Genomic DNA, 19,736 nt, shown 5'->3' with positions numbered 1-19,736 from the left:
AAATATTCTTACCAATCACTGTAGGTGGGACACAGACAGAACTGAATTTTTTGATTATCAATGGACTCCATGCGGAAATATTAGTAGATGCCAATTTCTTAACTAAATGTGAAGGGTGGGTTAATTTTGGAACTAATGATGCAATGGTTAAGATAAAGGGAAAACTGGTAACTACTCCGTTTATAGGTAAAAGGCATAGTGTAAATAATGAAGGAAGTGATACTCTGATCCGATAATGTAGGACCGCCAAGGTTGTTGAAGGCTATACTGAATACAGCGAGAGGAAGGAAGTGGATCCTTCTGAGCTACAGAATGTCAGAATTGGGATCAATGAAAAATTAGAGGAATTCACTGATATGATGAATGTACAAAGACAAGATCTGAGGCAAATTTTACATAGGCATTGTGAAATATTTTCAGACCAGCCTGGATTGGTTTGGAACTATGAGTGCTATTTAACTGTGAAAGAAGATGCACATTTTTTCCAAAACCCCTTCGCTGTTCCAGAAGTGCATAAGGAAGCTGCTCATGATTTGATACAGAACATGCTCAAATGGGGAATAATAGAAAAAGCGATTAGTGTATACAATAACCCATTGGTTGTAGTGCCTAAGAAAAATGGCTCAATTACACTAGCTTTGGACGCCAGGGCATTAAATAAAATTATCTTACCAGAAAGTGATAGACCTGAAAACGCAGAAGAATTATTACAAAAATTTAAAGATGCAAAATTTTTTACTTCTATGGATGTAACTTGTGGTTACTGGAATCTACCTTTGGCTAAAGAATCCAGAAAGTACACAGCAGTCCTGTTTGAAGGACGATGTTACCAGTATAAGGAGTGCCCTTTGAGTTGAACATCAGTGTGTGTGCTTTTGTTAGGGCAATATCTAAGGTCTTAGGTGATTAGTTATTAAGGCAAATAACTGTTTTCATGGATGATGTATTAGTTTCGACTCCCACTTGGGAAGAGCATTGCATATTGGCTATTAAAAAGGGGGCAATGAAATTGAAATTAGACAAAACCAAATTTGTAAGAAAGAAATTAAATTTTTGGGACATATTGTTAGTGGTGAAGGGATTATGCCCAATCCAGGTAAACTGAAGGCTGTTAGAAATTATGTAGCCCCAACTACATGTAAAGAGCTAAAGGATATGCTTGGCCTTTTCGGATATTACTGAAAATTTGTACCGGGTCAGTTATTTATTGAACCTCGTCTGAGGGAAATTTTAAAGAAGAACATGCCTTATAAGTGGACCCATTAGTGTCAAACAGCTTTCAAAAAACTTAAAGAAGCACTGGTGAACAGTCAGATTTTGAACCATCCTGACTTTTCAAAACCTTTTTGTTTCGGATTAGATGCTTGTGGTTACGACCTACGGGTGGAATTGTTCCAAATCAAAATGGTTTATGAAGAACTGGTCCACAAAACGATTGCCTTTGCAAGCTGGTCATTGCAACAAGTGGAGAAAAATTATAGCATTTTGGAACTGGAAGCATTAGCCATTATTTTTGGATTGCAGAAATTTTAGCAACACCTTTTAGGACACAAAGTTATGATCTATACAGACCATGGTGCTCTAACATATTTAGATACTTGTCAGCTTAAACACGGCAGACTGAGAAGGTGGTCTGTGTACTTACAGCAATTTGACTATAGATGAAGTATGTAAAGGTTTCTAAAAATATCGTGGCACGGGGTGGATCCATTGAGATACAGGAATTGTGATGAAATTTTGCTGGCGGTTATTTAACCGCATGAAGAGGGAGTGATTAAGTGCATCTGCGAGAATCTCAGATGGGAGCAAAACTAGGACGATAATTTGAAATTGGGTAAATGCAGGATAGGTCACCCCGACTTTCCTAAGTTAGCTGAATATTACCAGGTGCACAAAGATATACTTTTCCGAAGAACAAAGAACTCGTGACAACTGGCGCATTTGCTTCCCTGAACAACATGTGGATTTGTTGACTGATTTTATACATGGGAAGTATGGGCATTATGGAGCCCGTAAATGTATTGTTAAATTGAGTCAAGTAGTGATTTTTGATAACATGTGACGGCAAGTGCAAAAGAGGCTAGAATACTGTGACCGATGTCAAAAGTTACGAGCAAACAACAGAATTGTGCAGGGACAGATGTATTCTGTGGAACCTCAAGAGGAGGTTGTGAGTATGTGTACATACTGGTAGGCTGTTTTACTAAGTATGTAAAGTTTTATCTGATTAAAAAGGCCAATGTTAAGGTAATAGTCAGTAAATTGGAAGAGGACTATTTTGTAAACATTGGGGTTCCAAGAGCAATTTTGTCAGATAATGGGCCTCAATTTATTTCTAAGTGTTTTGAGGAATGTTTAAAGAAGAAAAATGTGGAACAAATTAAAATTTCGGCCTATTTTCCACAGAGTAACATGTGTGAAAGAATCATGAAAGAACATAATCGTCTCTGTAGGACACACTGTCATAAGAAACACTCTGTCTGAGCTAGCTACTTGGAATATTTTGAGGAAGTGATTAACAATTTGAAACATGAAGCCACAGGTTTTGCGCCAGTAGAATTACTGGGGGGAATTAGAGCTAATAATCTCCTTTTTGATTTAGTGGAATTTCCTAAACTCACGGAAGTAGTGACGGAAGAAAAGAAGAAGATAGCACTAGCCAATATTAGAAAAGAGGCTTTGGAAAGGAAAAGAAGGCACAATGTGAGGGTGAGTCCTATAGGTTTTCAGATTGGTGATCTGGTGCTCATAAAAACTAAAGAAAAATCTAAAAAACTTACACCTGAAACTAAAAAATTTACAGATGTATATGTGGGACCTTTTAAAATTATAACCAAACCCCAGGCTAATGCCTATCGATTTGAATATGTTAAGTCACATAAATTAATTGGTTTGAGAAAAATTACTGATTTAAAGACATACATACTGAAGGAACCATTAAATAGCAGTAACTAAGAAGCCTCAAGGGACATGCATTCATTACGTTGTCAGATGGTTGACGATCATCAGGCACCCGAGTTGTTGACAACATTATTTTCCCTTTCTTTTCATGTTGTCAACCTTCCTCTTCTTCATTCAAAACTTTAGCTATCTTCTCTCCTTCTTTCCTATCAGTAAATAGTGTACTAGAGTAGTACAAAGCATACAGAGAGCTAGTGTCCCAATAGAAACTAAAACAACTAACCAGAAAGAGAGAGGAATGAAAAGTATGCTTTAATGTGATGATACAATAATATGGCAAGAGATTTTTAGAAGCTTTTGTGACATGTAAAGATGTTGTAAGAGTAATGTGTCAGAGGCAAGAGCGTATTGCCTGCCTAATGAGAAAAAAGAAATTTGTACTTGATATATTTTGAGAACCAGAGAGGTGGACTTAAGTGTATTTAATTTTTTTAGTGATGTGTGTTTTCTCCAATGTAGTGTATGATATGGGTTTAAGGGCCACATAAGTTGGCATGAGTTGTACTTAATGTTTTTCTATAAGGACCTATATATATATACAAACTGTTGCCTCATCAGGAAAGAGGGAAGGAGAGGGAAAGACGAAAGGATGTGGGTTTTAAGGGAGAGGGTAAGGAGTCATTCCAATCCCGGGAGCGGAAAGACTTACCTTAGGGGGAAAAAAGGGGTATACACTCGCACACGCACACATATCCATCCGCACATACACAGACACAAGCAGACCTAATGTATTAAAAGGAGTGGTTTTGTGGTGGCAGATTGTGAAAATGAGGCTAACAATTGTCTGACGAAGAAATAATGACGTTAAAACCTGTGGGAAGTAGCTAAAAAAGATCAGTAATGTGGGAAAAATGAAAATGGAAAAAAAGCGAAAGTTATTGGAACTAGCCGAAATGGCCGTTTAATAGCTGAAAGGAACTGTTTGTGAACTGGAAACGGTGGATTTTGTAGCAGCAGTATTGTTGAAAGTGGAAGAAAAAAAAAAATTTTTTGGTTGTGGTTTGGAAGTGGGTTACGTATTATTGAGTATATATAGGCGGGATAAAATTGTATGGTAGATTCGGTAAAGAGGAGAAGTTGAATACAAAGTGAAACTACTTGCAAAAACAAGAAGAGAAAATAAGATGACAGGAAAGATTTCGAAATGCAACAGTGACAATAACAAACGGAAGTGTTGGGTTCAAATTAATGATATGAATATAATAGAGGGAAACATTCCATGTGGGAAAAATACATCTAAAAACACAGATGATGTGACTTACTGAACGAAAGTGCTGGCAGGTCAATAGATCGGTGTGAAAGGAAATGCTCCATCACAGCTAGGCCCTGGACGTGCGGAATATTTGTGTATAAGGAAGTGGCATCAATGGTTACAAGGATGGTTTCTGGGGGTAACAGATTGGGTGAGGATTCCAGGCGTTCGAGAAAGTGGTTGGTGTCTTTGATGAAGGATGGGAGACTGCATGTAATGGGTTGAAGGTGTTGATCTGCGTAGGCAGAGATACGTTCTGTGGGGGCTTGGCAACCAGCTACAATGGGGCGGCCGGGATGATTGGGTTTGTGGATTTTAGGAAGAAGGTAGAAGGTAGGGGTGTGGGGTGTCGGTGGGGTCAGGAGGTTGATGGAGTCAGGTGAAAGGTTTTGCAGGGGGCCTAAGGTTCTGAGGATTCCTTGAAACTCCACCTGGACATCGGGAATGGGGTTACCTTGGCAAACTTTGTATGTGGTGTTGTCTGAAAGCTGACACAGTCCCTCAGCCACATAATCCCGATGATCAAGTACCACGGTCGTGGAACCCTTGTCCGCCGGAAGAATGACGATGGATCGGTCAGCCTTCAGATCACGGATAGCCTGGGCTTCAGCAGTGGTGATGTTGGGAGTAGGATTAAGGTTTTTTAAGAAGGATTGAGTTGCAAGGCTGGAAGTCAGAAATTCCTGGAAGGTTAGGAGAGGGTGATTTTGAGGAAGAGGAGGTGAGTCCCCCTGTGACGGAGAACGAAACTGTTCTAGGCAGGGTTCAATTTGGATGGTGTCTTGGGGAGTTGGATCATTAGGAGTAGGATTAGGATCATTTTTCTTCGTGGCAAAGTGATATTTCCAGCAGAGAGTTTGAGTGTAGGACAGTAAATCTTTGACGAGGGCTGTTTGGTTGAATCTGGGAGTGAGGCTGAAGGTGAGGCCTTTGGATAGGACAGAGGTTTTGGATTGGGAGAGAGGTTTGGAGGAAAGGTTAACTACTGAATTAGGGTGTTGTGGTTCCAGATTGTGTTGATTGGAATTTTGAGGTTTTGGAGGGAGTGGAACTGGAAGTGGGAGATTGAGTAGATGGGAGAGACTGGGTTTGTGTGCAATGAGAGGAGGTTGAGGTTTGCTGGAAAGGTTGTGAAGGGTGAGTGAGTTGCCTTTCCGGAGGTGGGAAACCAGGACATTGGATAGTTTATTGAGGTGGAGGGTGGCATGCTGTTCTAATTTACGGTTGGCCTGTAGGAGGATGCTCTGAACAGCCGGTGTGGATGTGGGAGAGGAAAGATTAAGGACTTTTATTAAGGATAGGAGTTGACGGGTGTGTTCATTGGCTGAGTTGATGTGTAGGTGAATGATTTGGTGGGTGAGGGCAATGGATTGTTCAGTTTGGAACTGGTATAGGGACTGATGGAAAGAAGGGTTGCAGCCAGAGATGGGAACTTTAAGTGTGAGGCCTTTGGGGGTAATGCCAAATGTCAGACAACCTTGAGAAAATAGAATATGGGAGCGTAATCTGGCTAGGGCGAAGGCATGTATGCGGAGGGAATGTAAATAAAACTTAATGGGGTCGTTGTGGGGGTGTTGTGAGGGTGACATGGTATTAGAAGGTGGAAAGTGTAACATGAGGCTGAAATGAAAATGAAAATAAAAATATATGGGGAGAGATAAAGGTGGACTGGAAAGTAACTGGAGATCTCGTGTGAAAAAAGGCGAAAAGGTGTTGGTTACAGCTGGGCTATGTTGGACTTGGGTTGGTAGACAACGATGTGCACAAAGGTTAGGTGGTTGTGTTGCCGCGAAAACACGTTAAAGGACGGAGAAATTCGGGAAAATTTCGAAAAAACTGCGTGTAATATATTAAAAGGAGTTGTTTTGTGGTGGCAGATTATGAAAATGAGGCTAACAATTGTCTGACGAAGAAATAATGACGTTAAAACCTGTGGGAAGCGGCTAATAATTATCAGTGATGTGGGAAAAACGGAAATGGAAATAAAGCGAAAGTTATTAGAACTAGCCGAAATGGTTGTTTAAAAGGTGAAAGGAACTGTTTGTGAACTAGAAATGGTGGATTTTATAGCGGCGGTAGTGTTGAAAGCGGCAAAAAAATTTTTTTGGTTATGGTTTGGAAGTGGGTTACGTATTATTGAGTATATATAGGCGGGATAAAATTGTATAGCAGATTACGGTAAAAAGGAGAAGGTAAATACAAAGCGAAACTACCGGCAAAAACAGAAAGAGAAAATAAGACGACAGAAAAGATTTCGAAATGCAACAGTGACAATAACAAACGTAATTGTTGGATTCAAATTAATGATATCAATATAATAGAGGGAAACATTCCACGTGGGAAAAATATATCTAAAAACAAAGATGATGTGACTTACCGAACGAAAGCGCTGGCAGGTCGATAGACACACAAACAAACACAAACATACACACAAAATTCTAGCTTTCGCAACAAACGGAAAGAGCGGAAAGACTTACCTTAGGGGGAAAAAAGGACAGGTATACACTCGCACACACACACACATATCCATCCACACATACACAGACACAAGCAGACATTTTCCGCTCCTGGGATTGGAATGACTCCTTACCCTCTCCCTTAAAACCCACATCCTTTCGTCTTTCCCTCTCCTTCCCTCTTTCCTGATGAGGCAACAATTTGTTGCGAAAGCTTGAATTTTGTGTGTATGTTTGTGTTTGTTTGTGTGTCTATCGACCTGCCAGCACTTTCTTTCGGTAAGTCACATCATCTGTGTTTTATATATATATATATATATATATATATATATATATATATATATATATATATATGATGTGACTTACCATACGAAAGTGCTGGCAGGTTGACAGAAACACAAACAAACACATACATACACACAAAATTCTAGCTTTCGCAACCAAAGGTTGCTTCGTCAGGAAAGAGGGAAGGAGAGGGAAAGACGAAAGGATGTGGGTTTTAAGGGAGAGGGTAAAGAGTAATTCCAATCCCGGGAGCGGAAAGACTTACCTTAGGGGGAATAAAGGACAGGTATACACTCGCACACACACACACACACATATCCATCCGCACATACACAGACACAAGCAGGCATTTGTAAAGGCAAGTCTGCTTGTGTCTGTGTATGTGCGGATCGATATATGTGTGTGTGTGTGTGTGCGAGTGTATACCCGTCCTTTTTTCCCCCTAAGGTAAGACTTTCCCTCTCCCGGGATTGGAATGACTCCTTACCCTCTCCCTTAAAACCCACATCCTTTCGTCTTTCATTCTCCTTCCCTCTTTCCTGATGAAGCAACCATAGATTGCAAAAGCTAGAATTTTGTGTGTATGTATGTGTTTGTTTGTGTTTCTGTCGACCTGCCAGCGCTTTTGTATGGTAAGTCACATCATCTTTGTTTTTAAATATATTTTTCCCGTGTGGAATGTTTCCCTATTATATATATATAATTTGGACCATGAGATGATGAAAAGCCACAATATTTGGCTGGTGTAGAAGGTGTATATGTACAGCCACAGAAGTTGGCTGTAGTTAGTTGCAGTAATGAGTAATGAAGAGCTACAGTGATTGGCCAGGAGGTTCAGTAATGTTCCATATGGAATATTGTATTTTTTCTGGAATATTGTGTATGTGATGTACAGAACCACAGAGGTGGCATGAGTTATGTTCAGATTTTTCTACAAGGACTTTTGGTATTCTGTGTGCCAATAATGATGAGTATTCCTTATATAATATGTGTCTAATGTGTATTACTTAAGCCACAGAAGCTGGCGTAAAGTACTTTCAGTCTTCCAACCACAATATGGTTTTTTTGTATCTAGGATCTGTGTGAGGACTTTGCTAAAGCCGCAGGAGCTGGCAAGGATAATTTACAGTAATTTTATAAGTACTTTTCTGTAGAATAGGTATTCTTTGTATATAGTAGTATGTAAGATGTGCCTCGTAGCTACTGAAGAGGACATAAGTAATTTTAGTGATTTTCTTAAATATGTTTTCTCTTTTTGTATGATGTATATAGGAGGTGTCGAGGAACTGCAGGAGGTGTACTGAATGGTTTTCAGTGCTTATTGATTTTGTATCTATTTGCGTAATGTGTGATGATGTTTTTCAGAGCTGCAGATGGTGGCAGAACTAGTTTTTCAGTATACTTAATGATGTTGTATTTTGTCTTTGTGTACAATAGCTTATTAGTGTAAAATCAAGTTGTAAATTTTATATTCTGAAAGAAAGTAAAGAAAGAGTAAAATTTTGGATTAGCAATATTTGTAACAGTAACTTGCTTAATTACACACAGAGTTTGAAAATAATATTTCAGTAGTAGTGCCTATTTAGTGTGCACTGTTAAAGTTTTTAAAAGCAGTTAATTCATTTTCACTGAATTAATTAATACTAAATGTAAAGAAATGTTGGATTGAAAATGAATACGAATTGGCTTGAAAAAGAATTTGAATAAAAAGTTTAAAAAAATCTTTAAAAAAGTTTTGCTTTTAACTTTTGCATTTGAGAGGCAATCTTCAAGAGATATTATATATTAGGATAAATGTGTGTCTTAGGATTAGGATGTAAAGAGTGAGAATGTACACTGAGGTGTACTGTATATTACAGGTGCTGAGAAAGAACCCGAGGTTGAGACAGAGCTAGATGGTAAATACCAGTGATAAAGCCATTTTGTGATTCAAGTGTAAGTGCTTACTCCATTAGTGAAAAATCTGAACCCCCCCCCCCCCAAAGTGTCAAAAGTGTAGTGTGATAGTTATAGATGATGTAATGCTTCAACTAGATTTTCAGTAAAGTTTTTTGACGTCATTAAGAGACGAAACAAAGTTAATGTTTTTTTTTTTTTTTAATGGAAGAATTGGATTTAAAAAAGAGATTGTTGTTCCAAAACGTTTGAAGAAAAGAATATTGTTCATGAATATTTTGAAAATTTAAAGAATTTTGAAAAAAAATATTGTTATACATAAATTTTGAAAGTGGAATTTTGTTAAAGTCATTCTTTGAACAAGAAAGTATTAAATTGTTAAGAATCCTCTAAGAACATTATACATATTACTTCTTTTCAGCTGACGAAAAATAATTTTTTTTGTAAAAATTGATTTGCTGTGCGTCATCAACCCCTAGCCATTAACAATTGATGTAAATAGGTATATCATGTTGTGATGTTATGTAATTTAAATAATTTGATCAAATGGAAAAAAATTTGTTTGGTAAAAACACTTAAATGAGAGGTGTTGGTGTAGTTAAGGAAAACCATAACAGCATAAATTGTAAGTAACATAAAAATATGATCTGGAAAATTTTTAGTTTCTTAGGGGGTGTGTAGCATCGCAGCTACTATGTGACTGCAGATTTTTGCAGTAAGTTTTGTTACATTATAGCAAGCTGTTTTGGAAGCCAGCAGTATAGTAGCATTCAGTGGTGGTTGACTTGTGGCCTGCTGCATGCTTCATAGCCACACCTGTCACTATAGCGGACCATGAGAATGCACACTGTGGTATGTACTAAAAACAGTTATTCACCTCATTTAAGAAACTAAATAACTATGTTAAACATTATCTGTTTTATTCCAAATTTGGTACATGACCTTTTGTTATTCAGAAGAACTGTGTGTCAAAATTTGATACCGCTACCTATAATAGTTTTGGAGATAAAAAAAAACCATTAAAAAGTACCTAACTGACACTTAAGAAAGTAAATTCAGATAGGAACAATAACAGTTTATATTTCTTTTGTTATTTGAAAACAGTAATAGCACTCTCATTGTGCTGGTTTATTTTATAAAGATTTTCAATTCTAAACTTTCGATAATTTTTCTTTCTTAATGAAAATAACAGTTTAAAAGTTAATATTTATATTTTGTGTTAGGGTGAGAGTAAATAAGAGTGCATGTGAGTGTGTGTGGGACATAAGTCAAATTTAAATTCAAGATTGTATTACACCTTACATAACTAGCAAATATTACGCCACCAGGGTGTCATGAAAACTGTAAATACCTCTAACTGGTGGATGACGTATGTCTACGAGTGTTTGCTTCTGTAATAAGGAAGCCAGAAAGGTAATAAGAGGATAATCAGTTCTAAAGTATATTTCAAGCATAGTTTCCTCTTAGTTTTCATATCATTTGGTATGGTGGAACAGTTTGTTAATATTTGCAGCATGTAATGACGTAAATGCACTTACAAATGTTGAATGGAGTAAAACAGTTTAAGCGTGAATGTGATCTTGAAAGATTGATTTGATTGGCTGTTTGTTTTGATCAACCAATGAGAGTAAAGTCTTTCCTGCACAATGAAATTAGTTATATGTCCTGATACCAATGGCATTCAGACAGTCATGCAGTAGCTGCCGGATGAGAAGGTCATGTTAGACGTGTCCAAAAAAGTTATTTGTAAAATGTTATTTCGCATTTGGTTTATATTGGCATGGAAACAGATGCATTTATGGACACTTCTGTGAAGTTTGGGAGCTTTTGGAGTGTCTGTTGTAGAGAAAACTGTGTGTGAAACTATCTTACTTTGTGAAGAATTCTGCATGGTACGTTCAGTATGCATTTATAGAACATTTTTTGGCGAGCATCTTCCTCTGAAGAGTCCACTGAAAAGGACAGAGTGTGAAACTCATTTCGTAGCAGAGTATTGACTGCATTAATCACATAATATGTCAGGTTGGACTTAGTACACTCCTGGCTGTCTTGCATGTGATATAAGCTGCATGAACTAGTAGTAGATGGGCTATCGATGTAAATGTGGAATTGTTGACACCATAACTAAATGACAATAAAAAACATTAGTATCAGGAAGCGGACATTTTCAATGAAGGAAGGAAGCATCCACTTTTGCCTGTTATTACTAGAAATTTACAGGTTTATTTTGTTACATGAGTTACGTAGATTATGCAATCATAAGTATGGACAATGGTTTTCTTCAATGGTGCTTTTAACATTATATTCATAGTACCTACAAATGCAGCGCAGTGGATGGTGAACGAATGCTGTACCGAGGTAGGTGTACATTAATTTGCAGCTTGCTTCCCTCAGTGCTAGCGAACTTTTTCACACTGCTTTACTGCAGGGGGACTTGGGGAAGAGAAAGGAGAGGTGCATATACAGAAAAAGGCTGGTGGGCACATTTGCAGAGAGTGGTTCATAATGAGGGTGAGGAGATGTGAATTGGGAGGAGGTAACAGTGCAGAGGGGGTGAAAACTGTTGGATGGAGGGTATGGGGACAGTAGGTTATTGTAGGGCGAGGCCAGGATAATTTCAGGAATGGAAAATGTGTTGTAACGATAACTTCTACCTGCGCACTTCAGAAAAGCTGTTGGTAGAGGGGAGGATACAGATGGAATGGGTTATGAAATAGTCTCTGAATCAAGTACATATGTTCAGCTGCATGTTGTGTCATAGGGTGTTCCACTTGGCTCTTGGCCACAGTTTGGCAGTGGCCTTTCATCCTGGTGGACAGCTTGTTGGTAGTCATGCCAATATAGAAAGCTATGCAGTGATTGCAACAGAGCTGGTCTCTGACATGGTTGATTTAACTAATAGCCTGATCTCTGATGGGGTGAGATTAGCCTGTGACAGAATTGGAGTAGGAAGTGCTGTGCGTGTGGATTCAGCAGGTCTTGCTCCTTCATCTTCTACATGAATATGAGCCCTGTGCCAAGGAGTTGAGAATGGGAGTGGCAAAGGGATGGACTAGAATGATGCGGAGGTTGTATGGGTAACCAAACACCACTTTAGGAGGAGTGAACAGGATCTTGGGTAAGATATGCCTCATTTCAGAGTACGATGATAAATAATCAAAGCACTGATGAAAGATTGGGTTCCACTGTTCCAGTCTGGGGTGGTGCTGGGTGATGAATGGAGTGCTTCTTTGTAACTGCTTCTTGTAGGTGCTGGGAGGCTTGGGCATGTATGGGGATATGGCATGGGAAATCAGTTTGTGGACTAGGTTTGGAGGACAGTTCCTGTTTTTGAATGCCTTTGTGAGACCTTCAGTATACTGGGAAAGGGAATTCTTGTCACTGCAGGTAGTTCTTGTCATTGCAGATACACTGTCCAGGTGGGTGGCCAGGTTCATACACAAACAGCAGTTGACCAGCGTTGCCTGGTGAAACGTTGTTGTGATGCCTCGTGTAAGGAGGAGAAATGCGTACCATCACGTTTCCAACTTTGATAAAGGTCAGATTGTAGCCTACCACGATTGCAGTTTATCGTATGGCGACATTGCTGCTCGTGTTGTTCAAGATCCAATGACTGTTAGCAGAATATGGAATCAGTGGGCTCAGGAGGGTAATACGGAATTCCGTGCTGGATCCCAATGGCTTTGTATCTCTAGCAGTCGAGATGACAGGCATCTTATCTGCATGGCTGTAACGGATCGTGCAGCCATGTCTCGATCCCTGAGTCAACAGACAACAACCATATGCAAGAACAGTTCGATGAGATTCGCAGCAGCATGGACTATCAGCTCGAAGACCATGGCTGCAGTTACCCTTGATGCTGCATCACAGACAGGAGCACCTGTGATGGTGTACTCAACAACGAACCTGGGTGCACGAATGGCAAAACGTCATTTTTTGGATGAATGCAGGTTCTGTTTACAGCATCATGATGGTCGCATCCGTGTTTGGTGACATCACTGTGAATGTACATTGGAAGCGTGTATTCGTCATAGCCATACTGGCATGTCACCCGGCGTGATGGTATGGGGTGCCATTGGTTATACGTCTCGGTCACCTCTTGTTCGCATTGACAGCTCTTTGAACAGTGGACATTACATTTCAGATGTGTTACGACCCATGGCTCTACCCTTCATTCGATCCCTGCGAAACCCTACATTTCAGCAGGATAATGCACGATCGAATTTGCAGGTCCTGTACGGGCCTTTCTGGATACAGAAAATGTTCGAATGCTGCCCTGGCCAGCACATTCTCCAGATCAATTGAAAATGTCTGGTCAAAGGCGGCCGAGCAACTGGCTCATCACAGTATGCCAGTCGCTACTCTTGATGAAGTATGGTATCGTGTTGAAGCTGCATGGGCAACTGTACCTGTACACACCATCCAAGCCCTGTTTGACTCAAGGTCCAGGCGTATCAAGGCCGTTATTATGGCTAGAAGTGGTTGTTCTGGGTACTGATTCCTCAATATCTATGCACCCAAATTGCGTGAAAATGTAATCACATGTCAGTTCTAGTATAATATATTTGTCCAATGAATACCCGTTTATAATCTGCATTTCTTCTTGGTGTAGCAATTTTAATGGTCAGTACTGTAGTATAAATGTTTTGATTGTTGAAAACTTATGAGCTGTACTGTAATTGTGGCCACATGTTTCAGTATTGGCTCAGTGTTTGTATCTGTGTCTGTCTTGTGCCTGAAGAAAATAAAAGAAAAAGTTTGAAGCAAATCGAGCTGAATTCTTGGACAAAATGAATCCGGACCTGACAATTCTGCACCAAGAAGTGTAAAACTTCTATCTTTCTTTAACACTGCTAACTCTGTCACTAAATAACTTCTGGAATGTTTCAAAATCTTGCGTACATTGTTGAAGGCATGGAACTTTAAATGTGACAGCACTAATCTTATACAGGAGGATAGGAGATTCACCAGAAGCATGAAGTGGTAACGCACTGTCTACTGAAAATTCACTTATCTTCAGCTGAAGAAAATAACGTGGTATCTCCTGAGAAGGACAACAAATGGTATGAGATTTTAACAATGTGAACAAGTATGAAGTTATATTGATCATCCAATAAGTGTTGACAAGCGAGAAGAGATGCAATAAGTAGGTTGTAAAGTAGTAGGAAGTGGTGTAATAGAAATGACAAAAGGTGATGGGGGAATGTTTGTGAATGTGAATCTAATACTCTGTCTGGTTCACAAAACAGTAAAAGAAGAGATGGAGGGGAAAACTAAGCAGGACCAGTGAGAGTTGGCAGTATAACTAATTTCTACATAAATCTCATAAGCTAAAGTCATAGGGAGATACTGAATGATGAAACATGAGAGAAAAATGCAGACAGATCTCATATACCATATCCAAACTTGCCTTAACTCTTCCAACCACCATCATGAACCTCCACATTACACAGTTGCACCCTGGACTGTAGGATCTCTAGCATATCTTTCACTAGGCTTGGCCACCTATCTTCATGATAAAAATAATGAACATCCATACCACCTCTCCCAAAACAGTATTCTGCTGCTCAACCAAAACTATCCCCAACTCCTTGTCACATGGATCATGTCCCTGAGGAAGATCAAGATGCAGGACATGAAGATACGTTAATTAGTTAGTTAATTACATATAAGTTCTGTGGATCATAACTGTAATATCTCACTATGATATGGGATGAATTACCGGTAGGGCAATTACAAGTACACTTTTTCAGTGGAAAGTATGGCAACATGATGACCACACACACACACACACACTATCATACTACATATTCAGAAATTCTTGTATGAAATAGGTGTTGTCAAGCAAACATGATCACAGTTTTGTGCTTGGAAATAATTTTATTGTCCATTAAGTTCCTTACAGCATTTAGTAGGTGGTCAAAGACTTCAATGGCTGAAAACCTCATTCCTTTCTGTGCCACACTAATGCTGAGTGAGGACTGAACACTACAATTGAATTTAACACAAAGTAAAACAATTACCATACGTAAGAAAGGAAATGCCAATGATTTTAAATTATAGGGCCTTGGCTTGTAAGTCTGCTTTAAAAACTCTTCTCAGTATTATTAAGTAGAGACTAAAAGCTAAGATTTACATACATTTCGGAGAAGACTGATTTGGATTTAGGAAAGGAAAAGGAACCAGGAAATCTATAATGGTACAGTACTGCAAATGATCTTAAGAAGTCCAAACAGAGAACAGGACAGAAAGGCGATGGCAAGGTTCCAACAATAAAAGCTCATATTTGTGCACACAGATTGTATACATCATTTAGTTTAATGGTACTCTTTCATACTTCCTAGTAGACGTGAACAGTATCTGTTTATTTATCTGCATTTAGAAGTGCTGTTTATTTTGTTTTAAGAATTTGTGTGTTTTTCGCTCATTTGAGTAACAGTCAGTCAACACTGTAGAGTAATTTCTCCTACTGTAACCACAAGTGTTGCTTAATTTTCTTCATTTCTGTAATCTTTGGGATCTGTTTACATTTTCTCAATTAGTCTGTGACTGACTGGCCAGTAAACAGAAGAAACAAGTCAAAAACTCAAAATAGTGTATTATATCATGGTATTAAATTGTGCAACAGATTACCAGTAGAAATAAAAGATGTAAATGATCCCCACACCTTTAGTCAAAGGCTAAAAAAATATTTACTAGATAATAGCTATTACACTACAGATGAATATTTGAAATAGCTATAGACTAATGTTCATGAACATTGTACTGCATAACAAATTTAACTTGACATGATTAGAAAAATAGAACTAAGTATAGGAGCTGTATATACTGTAAAGAATGTTTATTTTATAAGAAATATTGTACAAACATTTGACTACATCCATGAAACGTATATTGTTCTACAGATGAATAAATCAATTAGTCAATCAATCATGATTTCATACAAGGTGTGATCAAAAAGTAATGGGATTTTTTTTTAATTTCTTGGGTTTTATACATCCAGTTTTCAAATTCTTTTATCTTGTTGGTACACATGTTCCTGGTGTGCATTTGCATTTTCAGCTGTTTTGAATATTTAGTTTATTGTTGACAGACAGAAATATTATAGTGTTTTCAAGTGCTCATTGAATTTTTACCTTTGAAGTAGATGGATCAAAAAATTTGCATCAATTTTTTCTTGAGAAGTGCAATAAAGTGCAGTATCAAATTTTTAGTGTTGACTGTAGCTTTTTTGGATAAAACAATCTGAAGAAAAGACCAGAAATGTGGCAAAACCACTCTTGGAAACTGCATCACGATAATGCTCCCACTCATATCTTAATGATTATTCATGATTTTTTGGCAAAAAACAAAACTTATGTTACCTCAGCAACCTTATTCACTGAACATGGCCCCCCGAAATCTCTTTCTATTCCCGAGGCTGAAGAGAACCATGAAAGGATTTTGTTTTGTCATCATTGATGAGATAAATGGAACTGCTGAAGGAGCTGAACATGATAATGAAAAATTAGTTCCAGAAGTGCTTCCAAGATTGGAAAAAGCACTGACACAAGTGTACTATATCTTAACAGGATTACTTTGAAGGGATAAAAGGTGATGTTGATGAATAAATAAATATTCTTTAACAAAAACAAAAATTTTTGTATCATTTTTATCACATCTCATATGTTTCTCTTGAGCAAGGTAAAAAAGAGCAAAGTTCATTTTCAAGACATTCTCGTGTGAAAGCTAGTGAGAGTTATTACAGTATATTAAGAAGTGTGCTCAACCCTATATCAACACACATTTACTGAAAACATCTTGAATTAAGGATGCTGACTTCAAGATTACTTTTTCAGTTACTAAGTGAAGAGTTTCATGAGGGACAGTGCCTATGGCTTTTGATGCCTGGACTTCTCAGTGAGTAAAACAGTGTGTCCAAATAACATGAGGAGCCTATTTATGGATCAGAACTTGCATTCCATACTATGGCTTCCATCTGTACAAACACCTACACAATTTTCCAGATTAACATTGCTTCCTTGCATTAAAGAGCTTAGTGTTTCAAAGAGGTCTGTTGATTTTGTTCCAAGAGATATTTTGGTTCAGAAAAGATCTTCATGGAATTTGTTGTCATGTACAAAATATACATAAGACATTACAGGCACATCATTGTTGTTGTCTGTAGCTTCTTCCAAGTGAAGGCCATAGTCACCAATACCTTTGAGGTTTTCAAACAATTGATCATTAAATTTGTCAGCCATATTGAATATCTGATGATCAATAGTATTGTCTAACAAAAGGCACACTTCCAGTTGTGTGACAGCTGACTCATCTACCTGCAACATGATAGCCAACTCTGTAATATGAAAGAATAGCTTTTGTAGCTTTTTTTTTCTTTTGCCTGTCTAATTTCTTTTAGCTTGTGGGAAAAGTATTCTCACATTTTGTTAACTGAACTACTGTGATTTGACTCCAGATGCCATTTCATTTCATAAGAGGCATTTTTTTCATGACAGTAAATTAAGAAGTATGCTCAGCCCTATATCAACACACATTTATTGGAAACATCTTGAATTATGGATTGCTGACTTTATAATGAAGATTACTTCTGCACTTACTGAATCAAGAACTTCATGAAGGGCAGTGCCTTAGAAGCAAATGACACAAGGTGATCATTCTTTACTTCAAACAGCAGTGCTTGTAAAACTGAAATTCAAGTAACTGTTGTCATACCTCTTGAATTCTTGTTTGTCCACATATTCTGAACTAAACAAAAAAACTGAAGTATCATAATTAATCTTCAAAATGTCTGTTACTGAATAAAAACTAGTACAATTCAAATGCCAACTACTACACTGCCATAATAACAAGACTTACATGCTGCTGGCCCACTAGATATCACCACTAGTGCACATGTTTTTCCTTTATCAGAAAGCAAATAAACCAAATTATACTTTTATGAAACCACCACAATACCGCTACAGAAAAACCATGGTGACTCTTGAAGCCACAATGCACAGTTTGAAAACTCCAGCCTTAAATGTAAATATCCAGGAGAAAGATCAAGTTTTATCAGTGGCATGGACTGCAGCAGTTACAACCAAATGGTTAAGATGGTGAGGGACAGAGAAGGACGACTGTATCAACAAGGCAATGCCTTTGGTATCTGCTTATGGCACTGTTGTTTTCAAACTTTGGTTCAATATTGACAACAAACTTTTCTAATGGAGTAATGTACTGTACTGTGAGGCTGTTTTCCATTTGCTTAAAGAGTTGTCTACAAAATGTTCTAGACTGGACACCACATATTATCCTTATTACATACTTCTGTTCACAAACAGTTTTTTCTTCAGTTATGAGTTACCACAGAATATAATGCCATAGGAAGTAAATAAAAATAGGAAAACAGGCACAGTAAGTCAACTTTTTGACATCTTCATCTTTAAAAGCTGATGTTATCCTTGATGCAAAAGTTACAGAGCTGAAGAAGATTTTTAACTGACTTCTAGTTCAGCATCTTACCACAGTCATATCCTACTACAAATAAAGGTAGAAACCTGTGAAAGGAGTCATGTCATATGTTAGGTAAGCTGTAATTCTTTATGTCCATTTTTGTGAACATATTTACTTAGCAGCTGTCCACCTGAATGAATGAACACTGCCAAATTGCAGCCAAGAGAAAGTCGACTACCCAGTGCATGCTGTTGAGCACTATATGCTCAGCTTCAATAGCTGCTCCAAAACCCATGCCATCTGGATTCTTAAACCCCTACCCTCTTCCAAATACCATCTTCTCTTAATTACATAAATGGGACATTGCTCTTACAACACATCCTTCGATCCCATAAGTCTCCCATCCTGAGACTTCCAATCTCCAGTAGTGTCCATCTCACACACACTTCTACTTCTGTCCCCATGCCCCCCACTTCACATCTGCTCTTACTCTTCACAGTTTCCCTCTTTCTCTGTCCTATCTTCCACTCCATCTACCCTCCAATGCTCTACCAACTGACTCCTCTACTTCATTGTGTGCCACATGAAAATTCCCTTTCTTCTGCAGGGGGAGTTCACTGAGGTCATGCTACTATTCAGTTCCTTTGGTGCACCTCCTCCCAACCATCAGCCATCCTTCCCTCCATATACCTGGCTCCTCTCATCTCTCACTCACTTTATCAGACAAACCCCTCACCCCAAATTGATCTGTAACACTAAGGCAATGCAATATGACAAGACGATGTAGCTCTTTGTATGTGTGTGTGTGTGTGTGTGTGTGTGTGTGTGTGTGATTTTATTATTATTGCAGTTCCTAGAAATGGGGTGAGAACCTACAAATAAGGTCCCAGATATTGAAATCCATATCTAAGTGATAAGCAAAGATGGCAGAAAGTGTGATTGGCAGCAGTTTTCTTAAATTAGGAGATAATTAATTTGATTGTAGTTGTGGTAGATAAATAAAATCATTGTGGTTTTTACTATTTAATCTAAGAAAGTATTCTGTACCTCCTGGCTGAGAGTTGCCACATCCTGGTGCAGTGATGAAACTTGATTGTCAAGCCTCTCAACACTGGTTTTAGTTTGCTCAACTTCTCCTCTGAGCTCCAGGTTTAGTCCTTCCAGAGAACCTGATTTCTGGCTCAGGCTACTGATGAGGGGTGGTCTTTGCCTGTCCCTGAGCACAGCCACTCTCGATCTCATAGTACGAGTTGTCACTCCAGCATATTCCTCCACCCTGGAGAACAAATATTTGATTATAGTTTCAGCTAAAAGCTGAGCTACAACTTTTTTAAAAACATTGTTGTGATTATAAAACACTACAAATAAATCTAAAAAACTGCAGACTACATTAAAGCTTATTTCAGTACTGAAGACTGTTTATAAGGAGGCAAAGAAAATAAAAAGAGAAA

The 19,736-nt window shown here is 38.2% G+C and overlaps 1 protein-coding gene across 1 annotated transcript in view; it reads right to left on the bottom strand.

Annotated features, from left to right (window-relative positions):
• LOC124567632 overlaps positions 1-19,527 on the bottom strand; it is a 30,220-nt gene extending 10,693 nt beyond the window's left edge. The window contains exon 1 of the mRNA XM_047131036.1: positions 19,333-19,527. Coding sequence (XP_046986992.1) covers positions 19,333-19,527 — 195 coding nt within the window. The remainder of the gene's footprint in view (positions 1-19,332) is intronic.
• Positions 19,528-19,736: the final 209 nt, after the last annotated feature.

The sequence above is a fragment of the Schistocerca americana genome, chromosome 1, assembly GCF_021461395.2.
Source record: "Schistocerca americana isolate TAMUIC-IGC-003095 chromosome 1, iqSchAmer2.1, whole genome shotgun sequence".
In the NCBI taxonomy this organism is placed as follows: Eukaryota; Metazoa; Arthropoda; class Insecta; order Orthoptera; family Acrididae; genus Schistocerca; species Schistocerca americana.
The sequence above is the reverse complement of the archived record's forward strand: the minus strand, read 5'-3'. Positions and strand labels throughout refer to the sequence as shown.